This window comes from Thermobia domestica, chromosome 1 (assembly GCF_964235325.1).
Source record: "Thermobia domestica chromosome 1, izTheDome1.hap1.1, whole genome shotgun sequence".
Classification (NCBI taxonomy): domain Eukaryota; kingdom Metazoa; phylum Arthropoda; class Insecta; order Zygentoma; family Lepismatidae; genus Thermobia; species Thermobia domestica.
The window spans coordinates 393,100,659-393,121,140 of record NC_137454.1 but is presented as its reverse complement, the minus strand read 5'-3'; the positions used below and the strand labels follow the sequence as shown (position 1 = coordinate 393,121,140).

The window sequence follows — 20,482 nt, the reverse complement described above, 5'->3', positions numbered from 1 at the left end:
TACATTTACGAAAACAGTACATAAATACCGTTCTTGGCCATTCAAATGCGTTTGAATTTGCCACATGTCAATATTGGAAACAATTCCTCTGTTGTATTAATAGATAGAACTAAACATAGCATTCCGAACACAAACATCTAGAAAACAGGTCTAGTGTCATTGACAAAGAAATGGGCATAACTAAAACCGAAGAACATAACCAGTGATGCAATTCATGTTGTTTAGTATCCCGCAAAGGGCCAATTTATCCCTACAACGGGGCTTGTTGCAAAACAATATCAATGTTTGTATTACTATCCTATACGGCCGATTCTTACAGGAAGGGCGTGATTTCGTTTACTGCTGGCTGGCTTTTAAATTACTGATCATGAGCATTGAACTGTTCGCAATCACTAACTACTAATAGATATAACATTTAAACCATTGAACAACAAGACCAGGTTTGGTATTTATCTCTCGAGCAGGATTCTACCGGTCACCTGCAACCAGTTCTACAACACTGATTGACAGGTTGCCTATCATACAGGCGTTCACATCTTCATATTCCCAGTTCTCCAATCTTTCGACATTGAGATAACGATGCATCTATTTACGTTATTTGTCTCATCTTGCAAAAACGAAAAAACCCGTATCACTTATTTTTTATCATTCTTTATTCTTACCTACGTTATTTGGATTCCGCGTAATAGATAAAGCTCTGTGATTGCTTTTCATCCCTGATTGGTCCATTTGCGGATGTTGTGTGTTATCCCCGTGGAAGCGCTATGTGTTATTGAAATGCTTATCGTGTCATGACAACTTGCTCCTTTACAACGTTCGGCTATCTCTTCTTGTTTTCGTGCTATTACCTAAAGTATGCTTTGTTGTTTCAATTTGACAGCCCTATTATACCGCCTAAATATGCATATGGGCCGCTATAAAAAAATACGTGTCGCTTATTTTTTGGTGTTCTACAAATCTGTGAAGTTTGATTAAAATCGGCGTGTACCACCTGGGAAACCTTACTTGTAAGTAATGTCAAAGTTTTAATTAACGTGTGATTTGAAAAAGGGAAATATTCTATTTAGGTGATTTTGAGAAATTACAAATAAACTTGCAGTTCCTTACAATATTTTTGTTCTTTATGTTATTGATTCAATAGTTGTCAAAACCATCTGATTTTTAAAGTTTTATTTATTCTTGAAGTAATGGATGCATCTTTTAAATGTGTAGATATTGAGTATAAAGCCTTATTTTGGTTTTAAAAAAAAAGCGAAATGTTTCCGTTCTTCAAATGACACGTTCAATTAAAGGATGCTGGCAATCCGTCAGTACGTAGTTCTAGAATACATCGAATCCTCCTATTTGCATAGATTGTATCTCATCAATCAGGAATCACATACATATTCCACCTCATTAGCCTCCCTGATGCCCTCATTAAGGGTTAAAGGTGATAGGATTGCCAATTAACACGTGAGAAGTGGAGATTCTTAAACAGATGTTTTGTTATGGTACTTAACATTCCTTTATTCGACACTAGCGTCAATTACACACTTCGCTCGGTTAAAATAAAAAAAAAGTAATATATTCCATTAGTCAGTCACTTTTTTACTTTTACTGAAGCCCTCTTTGACATCGGTCATTTCGATCATTTTTATATCTCTTCCCCTCCCCCTCCCCAATCCGCGGGACTGAATTTGGATCGGAAATGGCATCGAAACTGTCACTGTTCATCTCCGTGACACCGAAAACTATGAATTTGACACTAATATCGGTCATTTCCCATCATTTTTATATATCTGCTCCCTTCCCCTTCTCTAAGTTGCACTGTCTAAGTGAAATGATATGTTGAAAATTTCATCGAGATCGATCGATGGTTCAAGAGATATTAACTCTCAAACATAATTACTCTAATTTTTATTTATATAGATAGATAAGAAATGCCTATGATAATCAATCATGTTAAAATAAGTGATGTGAACTCTCAACCCTCACACAGTGAGTTGAATGCGAATGAAGATAAGGCGAAGATCAGTTGTTCGTGTGGGTATATCCAACATGATACCTGGTTATGGCAGTTCACTTACACCGTGAACTTGCGTAAGGACAGAGTGAACGTGGGACCTTCGAAGAGCTTCATAAGGGCATGCATGTTATATGAGTTCAAACTGGGGTCAAACGTCTTTGCAGCGGGGCAGAAGATATGTTAGGCCTTTAGTGAGGGTGTCGTGACTTCGCGGACAGTGCAGCTGTGGCTTAACAAGTTTAAGGACGGTGACGAAACACTCTAAGACGCACCACGTTTCGAAAGACAATACATGTACAAAATGAATATCTTCAGGCAGCAACTGAGGCGAATAATGGCCAGACATGTGAGGAACTGGAACTACAATTGAGTGAAAGTGGACAAACCATTGTAACATTCCAGGTTCGAGTCCGTTGTTCGGGTATACCTATAACGGTATCGGGTTAGAAAGTTTATGTCCCTGTTCGGGAAGACATCTATAACAGTATTGGGTTCGTGTCCTGTGGATCCCTGTGAGAGCTTAGGGGTTTATGACAGTACGGGGTTCGATCCTCTATATCTCTGACGTCTCCTTTAGGTTTTAACGATGGTTTAGAGCTTCTACCAAAGCCAACCATATAACTACTGGACAGTACGGTTCAGAGTTCGGGTTAGAACAAATTGACATAAAGACTTATTCCAATTGTATCTCTAATGCCAATACAATTTAATAATACGAATATTATTATGTTGTATAGGCATTAATTATTATTTATGCTGGAAAGGAAAGTAAATTAAGTTCTCTTAAACTCTAAAACATAAATTTAGATCATAATGATTATTTTGGAAAAGGATACGTACTATTTTTGTTTTCACTTTAGTTAACAACACTGAAACTACACTAACACAAATTAAATTAGCTATACACTGGCACTTTGATTCAAATAATTAAATATGATAATGCAATTTTACGCTTGGCCCAATAATTCTTATTACGATCGCGAAAGACGTGGGAGTCGCGTGCTACCGGTTGAACTTCACTACATTATTTGTTTCCGTTATTTTGCACTTTCCCTGGTCACTCGCGTTGATATGATGAAAGAGGATTCCTGGGTGGTTCCATGGATATACTTACAACGGTATTGTATATTTATTTTGTAAATTTTTTTCTATTTTTATATCTTGGTTTTGGGCAACGGTGCTTAAAAGTACACAATCTGTTGTGTAGAAGAAGAAGAAGAAGAAGAAGAAGAAGAAGAAGAAGAAGAAGAAGAAAAGAATTTAGATGTTGTTGATTTTAAATATAAATAATCAGATTTAATCTTAGTAGCTGAAAATATATGTTGATTTTATATGTATAATTGGTACTCTTAGTTAGCAAAACAGCAGATAGTTGTTCGTGTAAAACGTTGCTATGACAAACGAAAAAGAAAAGTATCATTAATGGAGTTTTGAGAATAAAAGGTAATAGTGATTCTATGTGGTGCGTCTGATTTTATATCATTCAATCGTGTTGACTTTAAAATTTTACACCACAAACTGTGGGCGGCTTGTGTATAGCCCGCTCCCCCCAGTTCTTTGTCACCGGAACTGGAAGAGTCACTACTACTGCTACTGCTACTACTACTGCTACTACTACTACCGCTACTACTACTACTACTACTACTACTACTACTACTACTACTACTACTACTACTACTACTACTACCGCTACTACTACTACTTATATCAGGAACAGAACCCAACCAACCCCTGCGGGGCTTCTAACCCGTTCCTACTACTACTACTACTACCGCTACTATTACTACTACTATTACTACCGCTACTACTACTACCACTACTTATTCTAAAGCTTCCTTACCACAAGATTTACATCTTAAATCTTTACAACATGCGATTCCGATTCATTATGAACTAATATGATTCGGTAGAATCACTATGATTCGTTTAAAATCACTGGGGGGAGCGGGCTATACTCAATCCCTGTGGGCTGGAACGTAACGTGTAAAATAATAATAATAATAAGCTATAATCGTTACATTTTACATAGTGGTTCCTATACGTTACATACTTGAAGTCGGGGATGGGATTTCCTTCTCTTCCCATTTCATATCTTCTTTTCACCTGGATTTTTAGAAATTTGTCCATTGCGCAGTTAGTTCCTCAAAGTTGGAATGACTTCATAAATAACGTTTTGCAATCACTCATTTTATATTTGACTTTTCTTTTCTTTATAACGATTCACTATAAAGATTGATTACTATTATCGTAATTATACTCATTTTGAAGTTAGTATCTATTCCGTTGGTCGTTCGTTGTACCAAACAATCTTATTGATTGCATTTCGAATATAATATAGTCGCACAATGTTGTTCATTCTTATCTTTAAGTCAGACTAACTCCGCTTTTCTCCCCATCTCCCCGTGCTTCTACCAAAGCAAAGGGGCTGGCAATGCAACCCATTGATGTCAGAGCTAAAAATATCCATCACAGCCTATAGTCAAGAATGCTTAGAGACGAAGTTCGCTTTTTGCGTTAGATTTTAACACCTTATTTGGGGAAGCGAACGTCGCGAGAGCACACACATACACATACACATATTTGTTTGTTGACGAAGAGAAAAATTCTTGGAGTCGCTCTTATACGAGGTCCACATGGAAAGTTAAACATTTTGCACTAAATTCTTATGGCATTGTCAACAATGTCATACAATTCGGCAGCACCTCCATCAACTTCAGGAGCAGTACAAGTTGGGTCGATGGATCCCATTTGATTTGACTTGACCAGAAGGCAACGCGAGCAGACACCTTAGTTTCTTTGCTATCTCGTCTGAGGAAGGAGCCATTTCTGGACAGGGTGTTGACATGTGATGAGAAACGAGTCCTGTACGAAGCTCCACAGCACCGTCATAATTGGATAGCATCCCATGAACCAGTTCCAAAACAGCCGAAACCAGCACTGCATAAGATGAAGGTTCTCTTTTGTGTTTGGTTGTGGTGCTCGCGGCATCGGGAACTACTACCAGCTGGTCAGAGCATCGATGCAACTGTGCATTGTTAACAGCTGAGCCATGTTGAAGATAAACTCAAAACTCTGAAGCCAACACTTCGAAATCGCGAAGGGGTTCTCCTGTTACAAGACAACACTAAGCCCCACGTAGCTAGGATCACCAGGGACACTATTCTACACCTTGGATGAGAAACCCTATTGAATTCGCCATACTCCCTGGATATTGCACCGTCCGATTTTCAGCTGTTCCATTCCTAGGACAATCACCTTAGAGGACGCCAGTTAAAATCCCTAGTAGAAGTGCAAAATGCACTTGATATCTTCTTCGCTTCACGGTCCAAGAAGTTCTACTGCGATGGTATCCATGGCCTTCCAGAACGTTGGCAGGAGGTCGTCGATGCTGGTGGGGACTATTTTTGATCTTTCAAGTACGTCTTAGATGGCATATCAATGTTCGAATCTGGTTGGTGAAAAAGCGACAGAACCTTCTTGGTTACCTTTATATTATATCAGAACTGCCTAGAAAAAAACATGTTTATACATGTCTGGCCACAAAACTTAATAAGTGAAATGCTCAGGTCTGGCCACAAAGAAAAATGATATCGTACGATACGGATTTTTGTCCAATATCAACATATACATATTTATAAATATTTTCGTTATAATTTAAATTTATTGAAATCAGGAATTTTATTTCTTTCATGATTACCATACTTTCTTCTATCAACGTTCAAAAATGAAAATGTAAAGTAAATAATTAGTAAAACAATATTGGGTATAATATTTCAAGTAAATATTTTATCTTATTTTTAATAATGTTTCTTGTTTTAATGCTAACTTGTCACTAACATAGCACTGTAGATGTAGAAGTGATAAAATCGACATCATCGTTTCTCTACTACCAAATAGAGGGTCTAACTGTGCGGAAAACTAGAAAAAAAAATAAATATATAATAGCCTTGACTAAAACGTAATTTTGTATCTTTCAGTTTAACGTCCCTCGTTTACGCTAAGGGAGATGATGATTAAAGCAAGGGAATGATGGTAGAGGAATTGGTAGAATGATAAAGTGGGAGGAAACGGGAGTACCACGATTAAATCCATGGACACGATGTTCACCACAAACTAACTTGTCCGAGGATCGAAGCAGAGACCCCCAAATACACGACGTAAGCGCCCTAAGCATTGAGCTACCGTATTCCCAGTAGGTCCTCTCCTTCCTCGTTGTTCTGTCTCTCCCTCAAAATAAGCCTGATTCTCTTTCATGTTTCCTAAACAATACATTCAATCATAGCTGCTGCTGGTGGTAGCCACAGCAGTAGCAACTACAGATCTCAATTTCTTTAATATATTTTAATTTGCCGCAAAATTGTTCCTTACACTTTTGGCCAGTCCGTTAAATACATTGATTTGGCAAATACTTTTAACAGTACTGGACAGCGTTTCTTTCAGATATGCTTTTGGGGAGGCACTGCTCCCCCCGGAGCTCTGAGAGTGCACCCCGGAGAAGATCAAAATAATACATCTATAATATAATAATAAATAGAACAGAAACAGCAGTGCCCGTCCGGAAGTCTAAGTGTGTTCCCCGGAACATTGTTTCTGAAAGAAACACTGGTCCTGGAATCCTACAGTTTTGCCCTTACGTACTAATGCAGCTCCCCCTAACGAGCATGCGTGATGAGTACTGACAGCATCCGAGCGTTATAAGGAAATCTCACCTCCCCCTTGGAGAACATAGCCCTAAGTTACCAAATTCCACGGTATGGTTAGTAAAGCCATCACCAAATATCATACAGATAATGAAGTCGATACAGGAAGATGGGATGAACGCCTTCCTAGGAGGAATAAATCGAGAGGAGTATAACTAATTCTGTAATGACCGCGAGGACATGTGAAGCCAGCCTAGGCTATACACGAATTATAGAACCGCTTTCCGTCACGGGTAATGCATCGGAAAAATTCGGTACGATTCGTGAAGTTGCTTTCCGAGCGCACACTCGAGATCACGTGAAACAGTGGAAGTGAACTAACAAACAAACAAACTTAGAAAACATGGCAAACGTACAAGAAAAAAAAAACATACTTAAAGAACCATAACACGAACACTAACATTTATTCAAATTACACAGTAACGATAATAAAAGCATAAAATATAAAACAATAACAAAATGAAACTTGCGACAACATTGTACCCTCACGAGATGCATATATTTTAATCACGCTCGACTCTAGCCATAGGAGCTAAATACACGGTTCTGATTGGTTGGAGTTATTCCTTCTCGCCACATAGCATATAGCACAAATCAAACGCTAGTAGCTGTCGGTCTTCGTTGATGTATGCTAGCAAGAGGGCTAGTATTGAAACTCGCTTTTGGCGTTGATTCAAAGTCAGCCCAAGGAAAGTTTTTGTTTTAATTTTTTTTTAAATAGAATAACACTTTTATCATTACAGAAAGATGTAAATAACACTCCCCTTGTACGTAATATGTAATGCATAAATTGTGCTTTCTCCACCATTTACCTAGAGATTTCTGATAACCCTTATAAAGAATGACGTCATAAACCAACAATAAGAGTAAGAAGTGGGGTCCTCGCGAACGGAGGGAGTTGTAGAGGCTAGAGGGGAGTTAGAAAGGAGCACACAACACTTTATTGATAAAAAAAGTGATTTACTTACGTTACGAAACATAGCTGAGCTTGCGTCAGCGAGCGAAGGGGGTTAGAAGTCCCGTAAAGCTTGTTTTATTCTACCTTTGCCCCCATGATAATACCACGTGACACTATGTCATATTCGATGCAAACTTCGATGTAAATTTAATCTCACTCGCTTCCTTGTGATCACATAGAAACTGTTGACTAGGGTAGGGCGTGAAAAATATATATATGCGTTTGAAATATTATTTTAAACTAGACTTCCGTTCCTCAAATGTCAATCTTGCACCGGCCATTTTGTTTCACTATCATACATTGTGATTCACATGTTACAGTGATGAGAGTACCGACATCTATTGAGAAAATACCTTACTACATGTTTTAATGACAATTCAAGTTCGAAAGCAATACATATATCGTCTATTAAATTTGTTACACAGTAGATTTTTTGAGTCTTTCTATAATTTGTTCGTTGCCATTCTATATAAAACCTACATAAATATCTAAATTCTTCAATTGCTGGATTTCAAGAATGGTTGCAAGTGTTTGTTTTAGTTTAGTTAGTTTTAGAGTCCACTTGTATTTTTTCCCAGTGATTGTGTGTTTTTTTCCGTTTCACTGCGTCCATTCAACAAAAGGAAAGGACCATCAAAACACATTTCACGAAGTTCAAAAACAACTCTCGTGTCGAGGAGTCTTTGTGACAAAAATATTCACTACTCTTCACACGACTTTGATTGTTCGCATTTTTTCCCCCTTTTTAACAAACAGACCAAAAAGCAACAGAAATGAAAGAATGACAAGCCAGAATGTAAAATATTTCAATGATATTTGTTATTTCTTTGGTCAAATCCTTCTGTTGTTTACAACGTTTGAACAAACTGGTTGTTGGTTGTGTTCCCCTATACAGGGGTAACAGTGAGGAGGAACGCCGGGGGACGTCGTCCTCCCACTTCCAGATAATATATGTGGCGTCCCCCCACATTCTAAAAACAGTCAATAGCCAAAGATAGACACAGAAGACGACGTGACGTCATGCATCTTTGTACCTTTTCAGATCCACTTTTACCCCTGCTGCTATATGCTAATGAGTAGAGCAACCCCATTATGCTTTATTTTTTGTTTAATTATTTTTTTTTCAAATTATGCTTTATTGTTAATTTCAAACATTGTTTTACGTTAATCGTGTATAATGTATAATATTTACTATACATTAAATATTCTAAATATCTTGAGCTATTTATTAATATTTTTATGCAACGGGTTTCTTTCATATTCAAAGAACTTTTTATTTAATGCACTGTAAAGAGATATGCTTGACTCGAGTCAGTTTTTTTATCACTTGTGTGCGCCTTAGAGGTGCATATATACAGAAAGGAAAAGTAAAAGATGCCACCAAAAAGTACAGAAAGTGTTCAAGTTCAAGAGTTTCACATAACAATATAGTGTGGAATTCTTTTGTACTATGCATTGTTGGCGGAAAGTTTTCTTCTTTTCTCTACATTAAAGAATTACACCGAAAAGTTTACAGAAATAAACTTTTCATTGTTGCATTGTTATGTTCTCAAAGATTTTGCATTGTAAATATTGGTTTTAAAAATATTAATACAGTATGTTAAACTAACAGAATTTTCCAAGAATTGTGCTATATATTTTAAATTATGCTTTATGCTTTATTTTCTAAAATTATGCTTTTAAAATTAGTTTCTTCTGGACCCTTAGACAACCACAACCATGTTCAAGGTACCAATTATGCTTTTGGGCTGCCCTACTAATGAGGTTATATATTTTTTTGTATAAACAGAATGTGGTGAGGACATGCGCGCCAAGGGTGTTATAAAACAGAGGATCTGCCAGTATGTATCTTCATCCTAATAAATCAATGAAGCCAAAAAAACAACTGAGCATCGGCACGACTGATTGGCTACTCTCGTTTCTGCCATCTTCTAATTGGCTTGTTTCGTTTCCGCCATGTTTGTTGGCTGAAAATATTGCGATCTTATTGGGCGGAGTGGGCAGAGTAGGGGTGTTGAAACTGTGATGTATGGCTTCAAGATTTTATAATAAGGGCAGATCCTCTATTTTGTAACATCCTTGATGCGCGCCGACTACGTGGGTGCTCCGGGGCTCCAGCACCCACACAAATAATCTTGTGGACAAGATTTTTGGTCTGATAGAAACAAAATAAAATATTTCTCAATTGCCATTATCAAAAAATAACAAGCAATTAAAACATTGAGATGGAAGTTAAACTTCCTAACCTCTAAAACATAATTGTTTCAAATGTGTTTGTGCAAAGACAACCAAACAAAACACTTCAAACTTCTTTATCTGTCACTGGCCTAGTCAAAGGCAGTTCCCACAATGAAAAATTGAACTCTATTGTGAATAGAATCGAACACAGCTCTTTATGGCACTGTTCATAAAAGATTTTAACTAAAAAGAAAACACTCAAAAAATATCAAGACTGGCCTGAAAACATATAACACATCCTGCATATGCACCCACATAAATTTTGGAAAGTTGGGTGAAGATACATAAAAATAGATGCATTTTTACCAATCAGGAATATAAGAGAAAATGGTAGAATAAAACAATCTAATTAACCATTAATATCTGTTTTATTCACGTCTGTCACTATCCAAATAACCACTGGCGTCTGCATCATTTGTATTCATCACTATCTAATAACCGTTAGCCCTGGGTTACTTATTTTCCTCACTATCCAAATAATTAGGGCAACCCAAAAGCATAAAAAGCATAACAGCAATTTACACATATGGTTGGTACCTTAAACATGGTTGTGGTTGTCTAAAGGTTCAGAAGAAACTAATTTTAAAGCATAATTTTAGAAAATAAAGCATAAAGCATAATTTAAACAGCACAATTCTTGGAAAATTGCAAAGTCATTAAGAACATAACAATGCAACAAGGAAAAGCTTATTTTTATTTCTGTAAACTTTTCGATATAATCCTTTGATGTGGAGAAAAGAAAAAAGGAAAAGAGGAAGAAAACTTTCCGCCAATAACAAATAGTATACAAGAACTCCACATTATATTGTTATGTGAAACTCTTGAACTTGAGCACTTTCTGTACTTTTTGGTGGCATCTTTTAATTTCCCTTTCTGTATATATGCAACTTTAAGATGTGCACAAGTGATAGAAAAAACTGACTGGAGTAAAGCATATCGCTTTACAGTGCATTAAGTAGAAAGTTCGTTAAATATGAAAGAAACTGGCTGCATAAAATATTAATAAACAGATCAAGATATTTATAATATTTAATGTATAGTAAATATTATACATCGTACACAATTAATGTGAAACAATGATTGAAATTAACAATAAAGCATAATTAGGAAAAAATAAAGCATAATTAAAAAAATAAAGCATAATATGGGTTGCTCTACAAATAATTAATCTTATGTGGATTATCTGTGTGTGAGATACAGTAAATAGCTATTATATAAATAGCCTTGCAAGGGCGCCGATTTCTCTGCAAATTTGGGGAGCCCATTCAGATGCAGAAATCATATATGAGGATTTTAAAACAAATTACATTCAAATTATGCCAAATATTGAAAATTTACAAATACAGTAAGGGGGCCCACATGAGCTTGAGGGGACGGGTCCCCTTCCAACGTAATTGGCGCCCTTGCTTATCTGTGCTTCTTACTATCGAAAGAAAACTAGCGATCTTGATCAACTGTGCTAAAGGGACAGACTACTAAAATGACTCAAAAGCTAATCATTTTTTCTTTTGCCCGTTTTTCCTAAGTGAAAAGAGATAATGAAATGTAACTTACCACAATAATAGATAATGTTATTCTACACCACAAAAATACGAATCGGAAGAATTTTCAGTGTTGCCATCCATAGAAATTACAGTGTGGCCAGAATATGAATTACCCAAAAATCTAGGTTAAGGCAGCGACTAGAAAAATAAACTCAACGGTAATTGACGAGTTTATCATGTTGTCTTGGTTACTTGTTAACTACTTTTTAAATAATATTTGTATTTATTTTGTAATAAAAGAAAGTGTAAATGTAAGTGATATTCTGCAAAGTCTATTCGCGAAGTGCCTGGAGGGATTTAATATGCAATACGGTACATTCCAAGCGGTACAAGCTATGGTAAAATTCATTACACCAGTGAATTTCCGAGAAAATTTTACATGAATTTGATGTATCACTTATACCTATTCTCATTTGAAAAACCAAAAGTTGAATCCAATATGGCGGATCCAAGATGGCGGTCGGAGTGGGCAACATGTATCAGAAAAGCAGTATTTGATACAATTTGTTTTCCATATCCCCACATTTATGTCTAATTGTTTCTAAAGAAACTAAGAACAATTTTTTGTCCGAGCGTTATAATAGTGTATGATTGAATTTCAGATATACGTGAAGGCCCATAAATATGCAAATTACCGCTAAAATTAGTACAAAACACATTGGACTGCGAAAAAGTTTGCATTTGAATCAATTTTACATGAATCCCAAAGGGACACTTCGCGAATGTACACTCATGTCCAAAATTATTGTCGCATGTCTATAAATACGTTGTTGTACGAATATAGTCTAATTTGATAACGAATTCGCCCGGCATTTCTTACAATGTTAGTATGTGTATAATCGGCAAAGACATGTATGTGGCAAATTTCATGTCAAAAGAGCAGCAAATAAGAACAATAAAACGAAAATAAACTTCCTTGTCCATTTAACAACATTTTGTTTTACTCATTCTAATTTTCGTATTTATAATTATTTTCGTATGAAATTTATCACAAATATACATTACCGATTATACACATAGTATCAGTATTAAAAGTACCCTGCAAAATCGTTATCAAATTATATTCTTACAAGAAGACAGTTATAGAGATATGCGACAATCATTTTTGACATGAGTGTACCTTGTCAGACTTGATATTTATTATAAGGAATTCTCATTGCGCGCCTTGTCTTTATACAACCAACATTACACAACTTTTCAGGGCTGTTGCATACCAGTCCAGGATATTTGCATGGCAGACTCAGGACGTTTCCAACCTGTATTCAAAACCAAAACCGAAATCAAATTTTTCTTGCGTATAGACGATGGAATATGATTTTTAAAAAATAGATAGGCGACCAGGCATTTTAGAAACAAGACCGTATCCATTACAGATTTTTTTTTTAAAATCTAAATTTCACTCACCGTAGTCTTCTTCGTAGATGATGGCCACTTTTGTCCAATTCAAATAGACCATAACATCTTTGAAAGCGTTGTTCATATTTTCCTGGGAGGGGTGGAGGTTGATGGAGAACTCTTTGAAACTGGGTTCGAAGTCAATTCTTACTTCTACGTGGGGGATGTCCAAAGCCTCACAGATGGACTGGATGTGTGCACCCAGAACTGGATCACTCGGACCAAACACTGCTTGGATGCCATTCTCCAGTTGTTTACATGCTGGAACAAACAAATAATAGAAGTTAGTACACCCAATTCAAGTGTTCAAATGGTATTACCGTAGTTTCTAAAACATTTAGTATTAATTAAATGTGATGGTCAGTTTAGCAAAAATGAAAGAAAGTGTTTCAGCCATTATATTAGATTTAAAATGTTTTTTTTCTTCATCTATATTCTTTAGAGATGTTCGCGATGGCTCAGTAGTAGAGCGTTCATCTCTGGCACGTGGGGGTCCCTGGTTCGATCCCAGTTCGCGCCAAGTGCGCTTTGTGGTGGACAAACACTGTGTGCATGGGTTTTCTCGAGGTTCTTCCTTTCCTCCCACTATCTTCATTCCACAATTTTCATTCATTTCCCATGATCACCAGCTCCTTTAGATTAGTCGCCATAAACGTGGGACGTAAAACTCAAATATTCATTTAATCTCCTTAGAGGTATTTGATCAGACGAAAATCATATACACGAAGAAATTCAATGTCGACTAAATTCATGTTACTATTCGGTTCAAAATCTCTTGTCGTCGCGAATTCTGTCAAAGAATTTGAAGCTTAAAATATACAAAACGGTAACCATGCCTGTTGTTTTGTATGGCTGCGAAACATGGTCACTTACTCTGAGGGAAGAACATAGACTGAAAGCATTTGAGAACAAGATCCTGAGAAGAATATTCAGACCCAAGAGGAACGGGAATGGGGAATGGCGGAAACTTCATAACGAGAAACTACATAATTTATACGGTTTACCCAACATTGTTAGGGTCGTCAAGTCTAGGAGGCTTAGATGGGCAGGTCATGTAGCTAGAATGGAAGAAAGTAGAAACGCTTTCAAAGTCTTGACTGGAAGACCGATCGGACAACGTCCATTAGGAAGACCTAGGCGCAGATGGGAGGACAATATTAAGATGGATCTCGCAGAGATTGGTATACAAAGTAGAAACTAGATCCAATTAGCTAAGGATAGAAGTCAGTGGAGAGCTTTTGTGAACGCGGCATTGAACCTCCGGGTTAAATAGGCCATAGAGTTAGTTAGTTGGAGGTATTTGATACCCGCGTAATGTCTCCTTTTAGTAACTGATTTATAAGAAAAATGAAATGAAGTGTTTGAGTTTTACGTCCCGCGATTATGCCGGCTAGGCTAAAGGAGACGGTGATTATGAAAAATGAATGATATGGTGGAATAAAGAAAGTGGGGGAAACGGGAGAACCCCGAGAAAACCCCCACACACGGTATTTGTCCACCACAAAGTTAACATGGCACGAGCTGGGATTGAACCAGGAACCCCATGCACCAGACGTGAACACTCTATATCACTGAGCCACCGCGGCCGCCAATGATTTATAAAAGTAACAAAAGAAATACTGATCAAAACTTAAACACACACGGTTTTAAAGTATGACGTGTTACAGTTTCGGATATCTACCATATCCTTCCTCAGACACTATATAGTCACTATATGTGTATATGTAGTGTCTGAAGAAGGATATGCTAGATATCCGAAACTGTAACACATTATAATTTATACAATGTGTGTTTAAGCTTTGGCCAGTGTTTCTTTTGTTACGATATCGAATCCAAAGCCATGGATAGATTTAGAAGGGGAATTATCTTTCTGTTTTCTGTAAAATAAACTGGAATTTTAAATTTATTCTTAAGATGTCTTAAATCTTGCTTACTTTGTGAAAATTAAATATTTGTATATATAATTTTAATATGTAATTAAATTTAATAATTAAAATATAAATTAGGGATAATTAAATTTAATTTAGGTTAAAATATTAAATGAATAAATAATTAACTTATTTTTTTTAAAAAAAATCATGCGAGATTTAAAGAAGAATTCTTAAATATCATATCGTGGATGGAAGTATTTGAAATAATAACAGAGGAACGAACAATATTAGATGTAATAGAAAAAGTTGAGAAACTTTTTGGGACATTGGCTGAGAAGAAACTGTGGCCTGAGGGACGTAATGAAGGCTACGGTGGAAGTAAAAAGAGGATGAGACGAGAAAGATTACAATTGGTGGACAGGTACCTTAAGAGAAAGACGAGGACCTTAGTGCATGGAAGCTTCTTTTCTCAGCAAATGACTTATCAATAATGGCAGAATACCTGTGGTGACAATGATTTTAAAACTGAACTTTATGACAAAATTTTTTTTTCGATTCCATTGGCAAGTTATTGTTGTATTGTAATAATAATAATAATAATAATAATAATAATAATAATAATAATAATAATAATAATAATAATAATAATAATAATAATAATAATAATAATAACTTTCACTTTGTTGAACAACTCTTAGAAAAAATGCAGCACTGCATAAAATAATGGATAGTTGATCAGAAAATATATTAAGGTATCCCATAATTATGTATATGTTGTTTGACTGACTGTAGCATTCGTAATTCTGGACAAAAAAGTTTCGATATGGCAACACTGTGTAGCCTAAGACTAGGGATAACCGTCACTGGACTTAGAACCGTTAGTGTATGCCAAACAGGATAGTGGAAAGGTTTTTTTCTGGAACAGCGTGTGTGTTTTGTTCTGGATTGGTCGACGAGAGTTTGTGGAGTGGCTGTCTCGATCTCCCGATTTGAATCATCTGACTTTTTCTTGTGGGTTGTTTTAAAGGTCAAAGTGTATTAGCATCACATACGCAATTTTACTGAATTACGGGAAGCTATTACAGAATAAATCCACAGGATACCCGTACGGATCTGTAAAACAGCTTATGACAATATTGGTCTTCGTCTCTAGGCATGTATCGATTTAGATGGCGCATTAGTGAACCATACCATGGAAAACAGAGATTAAAATTCTTCTAAGAAAAGGTAAGAGAGTTATGTTGCTAGTTTCTTCATCGCTGTCTTTGAAACATCAGATAGATAATTATGAACCACCCTGTATAATAAAATATAGGATAATTGAGGGGTGAGTGCAACAGTGGTCTAACTCACATTTTTTAAAAATTGAGAAAAATCAAGTTAAACCTAAACACATGTGTTTTTTTTTTTTGTATGACACATTCAACCACTTGTGGTTGCTTTTGGTATATTGTACGAAAAGCACATGTGTTTGACCTGATTTTTCTCCATTTTTTTTTTAAAAAAAGTGGGTTAGATCACTGTTCCGCTCACCACCTCAATTGTAAACTAAGGTCGTTGTAAGAAGTTTAAAACGTTCAAATTTTCAATATTAAAGTTGGCTTTTACAATAAGACAAAAATCAAAATATTTACTATATTAATATACAGGATGTTTCAAAACAACACCGACAACGTTTGGGAGGTGATTCATGACACCGAGATAAAACAAGAAGTACAGTCCAACCTGGGTGCAGAAATCCGTCATTTCGGAGTTACAGGCTACCGAAAACATGAGAAAATAAAATTTAATGGTCCATAGCTCCATTACTATGGGGTCTACCGTAGTCAGGTCAAAACTTAACTTAAGAAATAGTATGTGCCCTATCCAAATATAGATATTTCAGAATCCTGCGGTACTTCCGCAACAATTTTTATAGAGGTAGGGCCTAGTTGCTGAGTACCTTAAATTATATGCTCGTAGCCAAACTCCCTCTATAAAAATTGTTGCGTGAATACCGCGTGATTCTGAAACATGTACTTTTGGATAGCACACATATTGGTTCCAAAGTGAAATCTTGACCCGCCTACGGTAGGTCCCATAGTATTGGAACTATGAACCTTTAAAGTTAATTTTTTCATGTTTTCAACAGCCCCTAACTGCGAAAGGAAGCATTTATGCACCCAGGTTGATTTATAGTTTTTGTCTTATCTTGGTGTCAGGAATCACTTTCCATATGTTGGCGGTGTTGTTTTGATACACCCTATATAGTTTTAGGAAGAAAATAATAGTTCTATTTCATTTTCATTTAAAAGAATGAATCTTTCTCACTTTCACGCTATTGTCAGATTTGTAATATAAATATCGACTGCTTAATATATATATATATATATATATATATATATATATATATATATATATATATATATATATATATATATATATATATAATAATAATGCTGCAACAGTAATAAAAATTAATATTTTATTTTGTTCAAGAAATCCCATATCTGGAGACCATAAATGCTTTGGTTACTGGTCAAAGATGAAAGTAAGTAAATAAAATAAAGGTTAAAAAAATCACAAACTCCATTAGATGTTTCAATTGAGTTTCGCAATTTCAGTAATTGAATAATAAACCAACCGCAGAAGTTAATGAGGGCAACTTCCTTTCGGCACAAATGTTGAGGGAATTCCCTTTTTCCCTTACATAACCATCAAAAGTTCTTTTTTTAATTTCTTTCGCTTCTTTTGGTGGTAGAATGGATGAAACGACGACAACGGTCAAAGCTAGGAGATGCAATTATCGAGTTGGGATCAGTGGCCAGGGGCGGCTGACGCTTTATCCAATTCGGGGGATTTCCTGAAGCCAGCTAACTCGATCGGCCAACACCAGAGCTAATTCCTTTAATCCTTCGCCAGTCTCCAGAACTCATTTTTGTTCTCTCTCTCTCTCTCCAACAGAACAAAATAAAACAAAAGAAAATCAGTCCATGCTTCACGGGACATGTTTCTAAAGAATAAATACAGATAGAACGCTTCGAAGAGTTATTTCAGACAACCCGTGGAATAAAGAAAGTGCATTAAATGCATATTTGATGCCCTATATCTATCATGTAGCGTATCTATAAAAATATTTTTTAAAATTTTTTTCTTGATTCGAGCAAAGTCTGTACACTTTAAACATCAACTTGTAACATTAAAGAAGCATAAAACAGTTCACTTGGCGATAACACAAAGAAGTTATACAGGGTAGTAGGTTACCAATCAGTGACGTAACAAAGGGGCGGGGCTTGTGTCCTGGGCGCCGGATTGGGGGGCGCAAAACTGGACAAATATTTATTTTCAATATTAGGCAAGGAAAGGAGTTTCAGCAAATTGCAGATCATAAAAAAAAATACCTGAGAAACTTAACAGAACAACAATGACCCATCAACCTTAGAATCATATCCATAGAGCATAAGTTAGTTTTAAAGCTATCTTTTGAGGACTTTGTAAAAACTTTTGCATCCAAAAGAGCCCGCAAAGTTCAATTTTAGTTCCGGCTATTTGTGATTTAATTTAACTTACATCGATTAAAGAGATTTGCAAAATGTCCAAGTATAATTCTCTAGAGAACAGCTTGACTGTCATAATTCAACATTCTATTCTAAAAAAACAGACTGTTGATTCATTCTACACATATGCACATCTCGATATAATTCCAGAAACATTGTGACTTGTAGTTGATATGATAAGACTATAAGAATATGTCAAGCATGCTACTCTCAGATTATTTGGTAGTCAAATACTAATTAGTTTGATGTTTTATCTTGTACTAAAATTTAAATTATGTTCTGCAATTTTGAAATCAAGCTTTACCACTTGAAGAGAAAATGGAGTAGGAGAATTACTGTGTGATGCCAATATCAAGTGTAGTTGGGAATCATTTTGGTTTAGTTGGTCAGGTGAGAGAACTAAGGCGAGTTCATGCCCCTGGAGACAACTAGCATAGTTGCGTCGCTGCGACCAATCAGGTTGAAAATCTATACTGAGTTCACAAAAGTTGATCTCTGACATATGTAGTCTGAATTCCCTGAATCATTATTGCCAATAGAGGCCTGTAAAGCTCTTGAGCTCTGTAAACAATCTTCAGAAGTATTTTGTAATAGAAATACTGGATCTTGGCCGAAACCAATTACAATTACAGACCGTTAAAAATGAATAAGGCTAGTCTATGAGAAGGGCGTGGGAGTGAATATATCAAGCAATGTTCCAACATATCAAAACTTTAAAATAAAACTGGTACTGTTCAAGTGCTAACTGCAATGAATTAATCTGACGGATTTTGAAACCATAGTGGAAGTACAGACCTCACGCTGCATTCCGCGTTGCTGGAATTCATAAACTGAGGCTGAATTTAGGGGCAGATTTCAAGAATTCGATAAGATTCGATACGATATACAGGGTGTTTTAAAACAACATCGAAAACGTTTGGGAGGTGATTCCTGAGACATAAATAAGACGAAAAGTATAGACCAATCTGTGTGCAAAAATCCGTCATTTTGGAGTTATAGGCTGCCGAAAACATGAAAAACTCAACTTTAAAGGTCCATAGCTCCAATATTACGGGACCTACCGTAGTCAGGTCAAGACTTCACTTAGGAACTAATATGTGCGCTTTTTTTTTTTTACATGTTTCAGAACTCTAAGGTACTCACACAACAATTTTTATGAAGGAAGTTTGACTACGGGCATATAGTTTGAAGTACTCACCAACTCCTCTATAAAAAGTGTTGTGCGGAAATATCACAGAATTCTGAAACTTGGATATTTGGATAGGAGGCATACTTTTCCTAAGTGAAGTCTTGACTTGACCACGGTAGGTCCCATAATTTTGGAGCTATGGGCTTTTTAAAGCTTATTATTTCATGTATTCGGCAGCCTATAACTCCGAAATGACAGATTTCTAAACCCATGTTGGTCTATTCATTTTGTCTTACCTTGGTGTCGGGAATCACCTCCCAAACGTTGTCGGTGTTGTTTTGAAACACTCTGTATATTATTATTATTATTATTATTATTATTATTATTATTATTATTATTATTATTATTATTATTATTATTATTATTTGGTCTAGGAATTAATTCGTGCGGTTTTTAATAAAAATTGAAGCTTTATTTCAAAAACAAAGTAAATGAATACGTTAACAAAAATATTGTCCATCGCTAGCCACTACTTTCTCCCATCTTTCAGGCAATTTACGGATTCCGTGTCGAAAGAATTCCTCATCTTTTGACGCAATCTAATCAAACATCCATTTTTCGATATTTTCTGAAGAAGTGAACCGCTGTCCAATCAAATCGTTATTCATGCAATCGATCAAGTAGTAGTCAGACGGAGCAGTGTCTGGTGAATATCGCGGGTGGAGTAACACTTTCCATCCGACATTTTCCAAATAGGTTTTGACCGGTTTTGCGACATATGGTCGAGCGTTATCATCTTGATAAATAAGTTTATTATGCCTGTTATTCCATTCTGGTCGTTTTCAGGCCAGAGCTTGCTTCAAACGCATTAATTGTTGTCGATAGCGGTGTCCATTAATAGTTTCACCAAGTTTCAGAAGTTCATAGTACACCACAAGTTTCAAATCCCACCATATATACAGCATAACCTCTGCACAATGAATATCTCGTTTCGGTTGTGAAGGACCTGGTTCACCTTGCTTCACCCAGGCCTTTTTTCGTTTAGGATTCTCGTAATGAATCCACTTCTCATCACCAGTTACAATTCGATGCAAAAATCCCTTCCT

At 36.0% G+C, this 20,482-nt stretch overlaps 1 protein-coding gene across 5 annotated transcripts in view; it reads right to left on the bottom strand.

Annotated features, from left to right (window-relative positions):
- The window catches only part of LOC145665261 (glutamate receptor ionotropic, kainate 2), a 1,060,711-nt gene that overhangs the window by 225,228 nt on the left and 815,001 nt on the right, over positions 1–20,482 (bottom strand). For all 5 annotated transcript variants that reach the window (XM_081732555.1, XM_081732559.1, XM_081732565.1 and 2 more), the window contains exon 3: positions 12,850–13,101. In XM_081732555.1, coding sequence (XP_081588681.1) covers positions 12,850–13,101 — 252 coding nt within the window. The remainder of the gene's footprint in view (positions 1–12,849; positions 13,102–20,482) is intronic.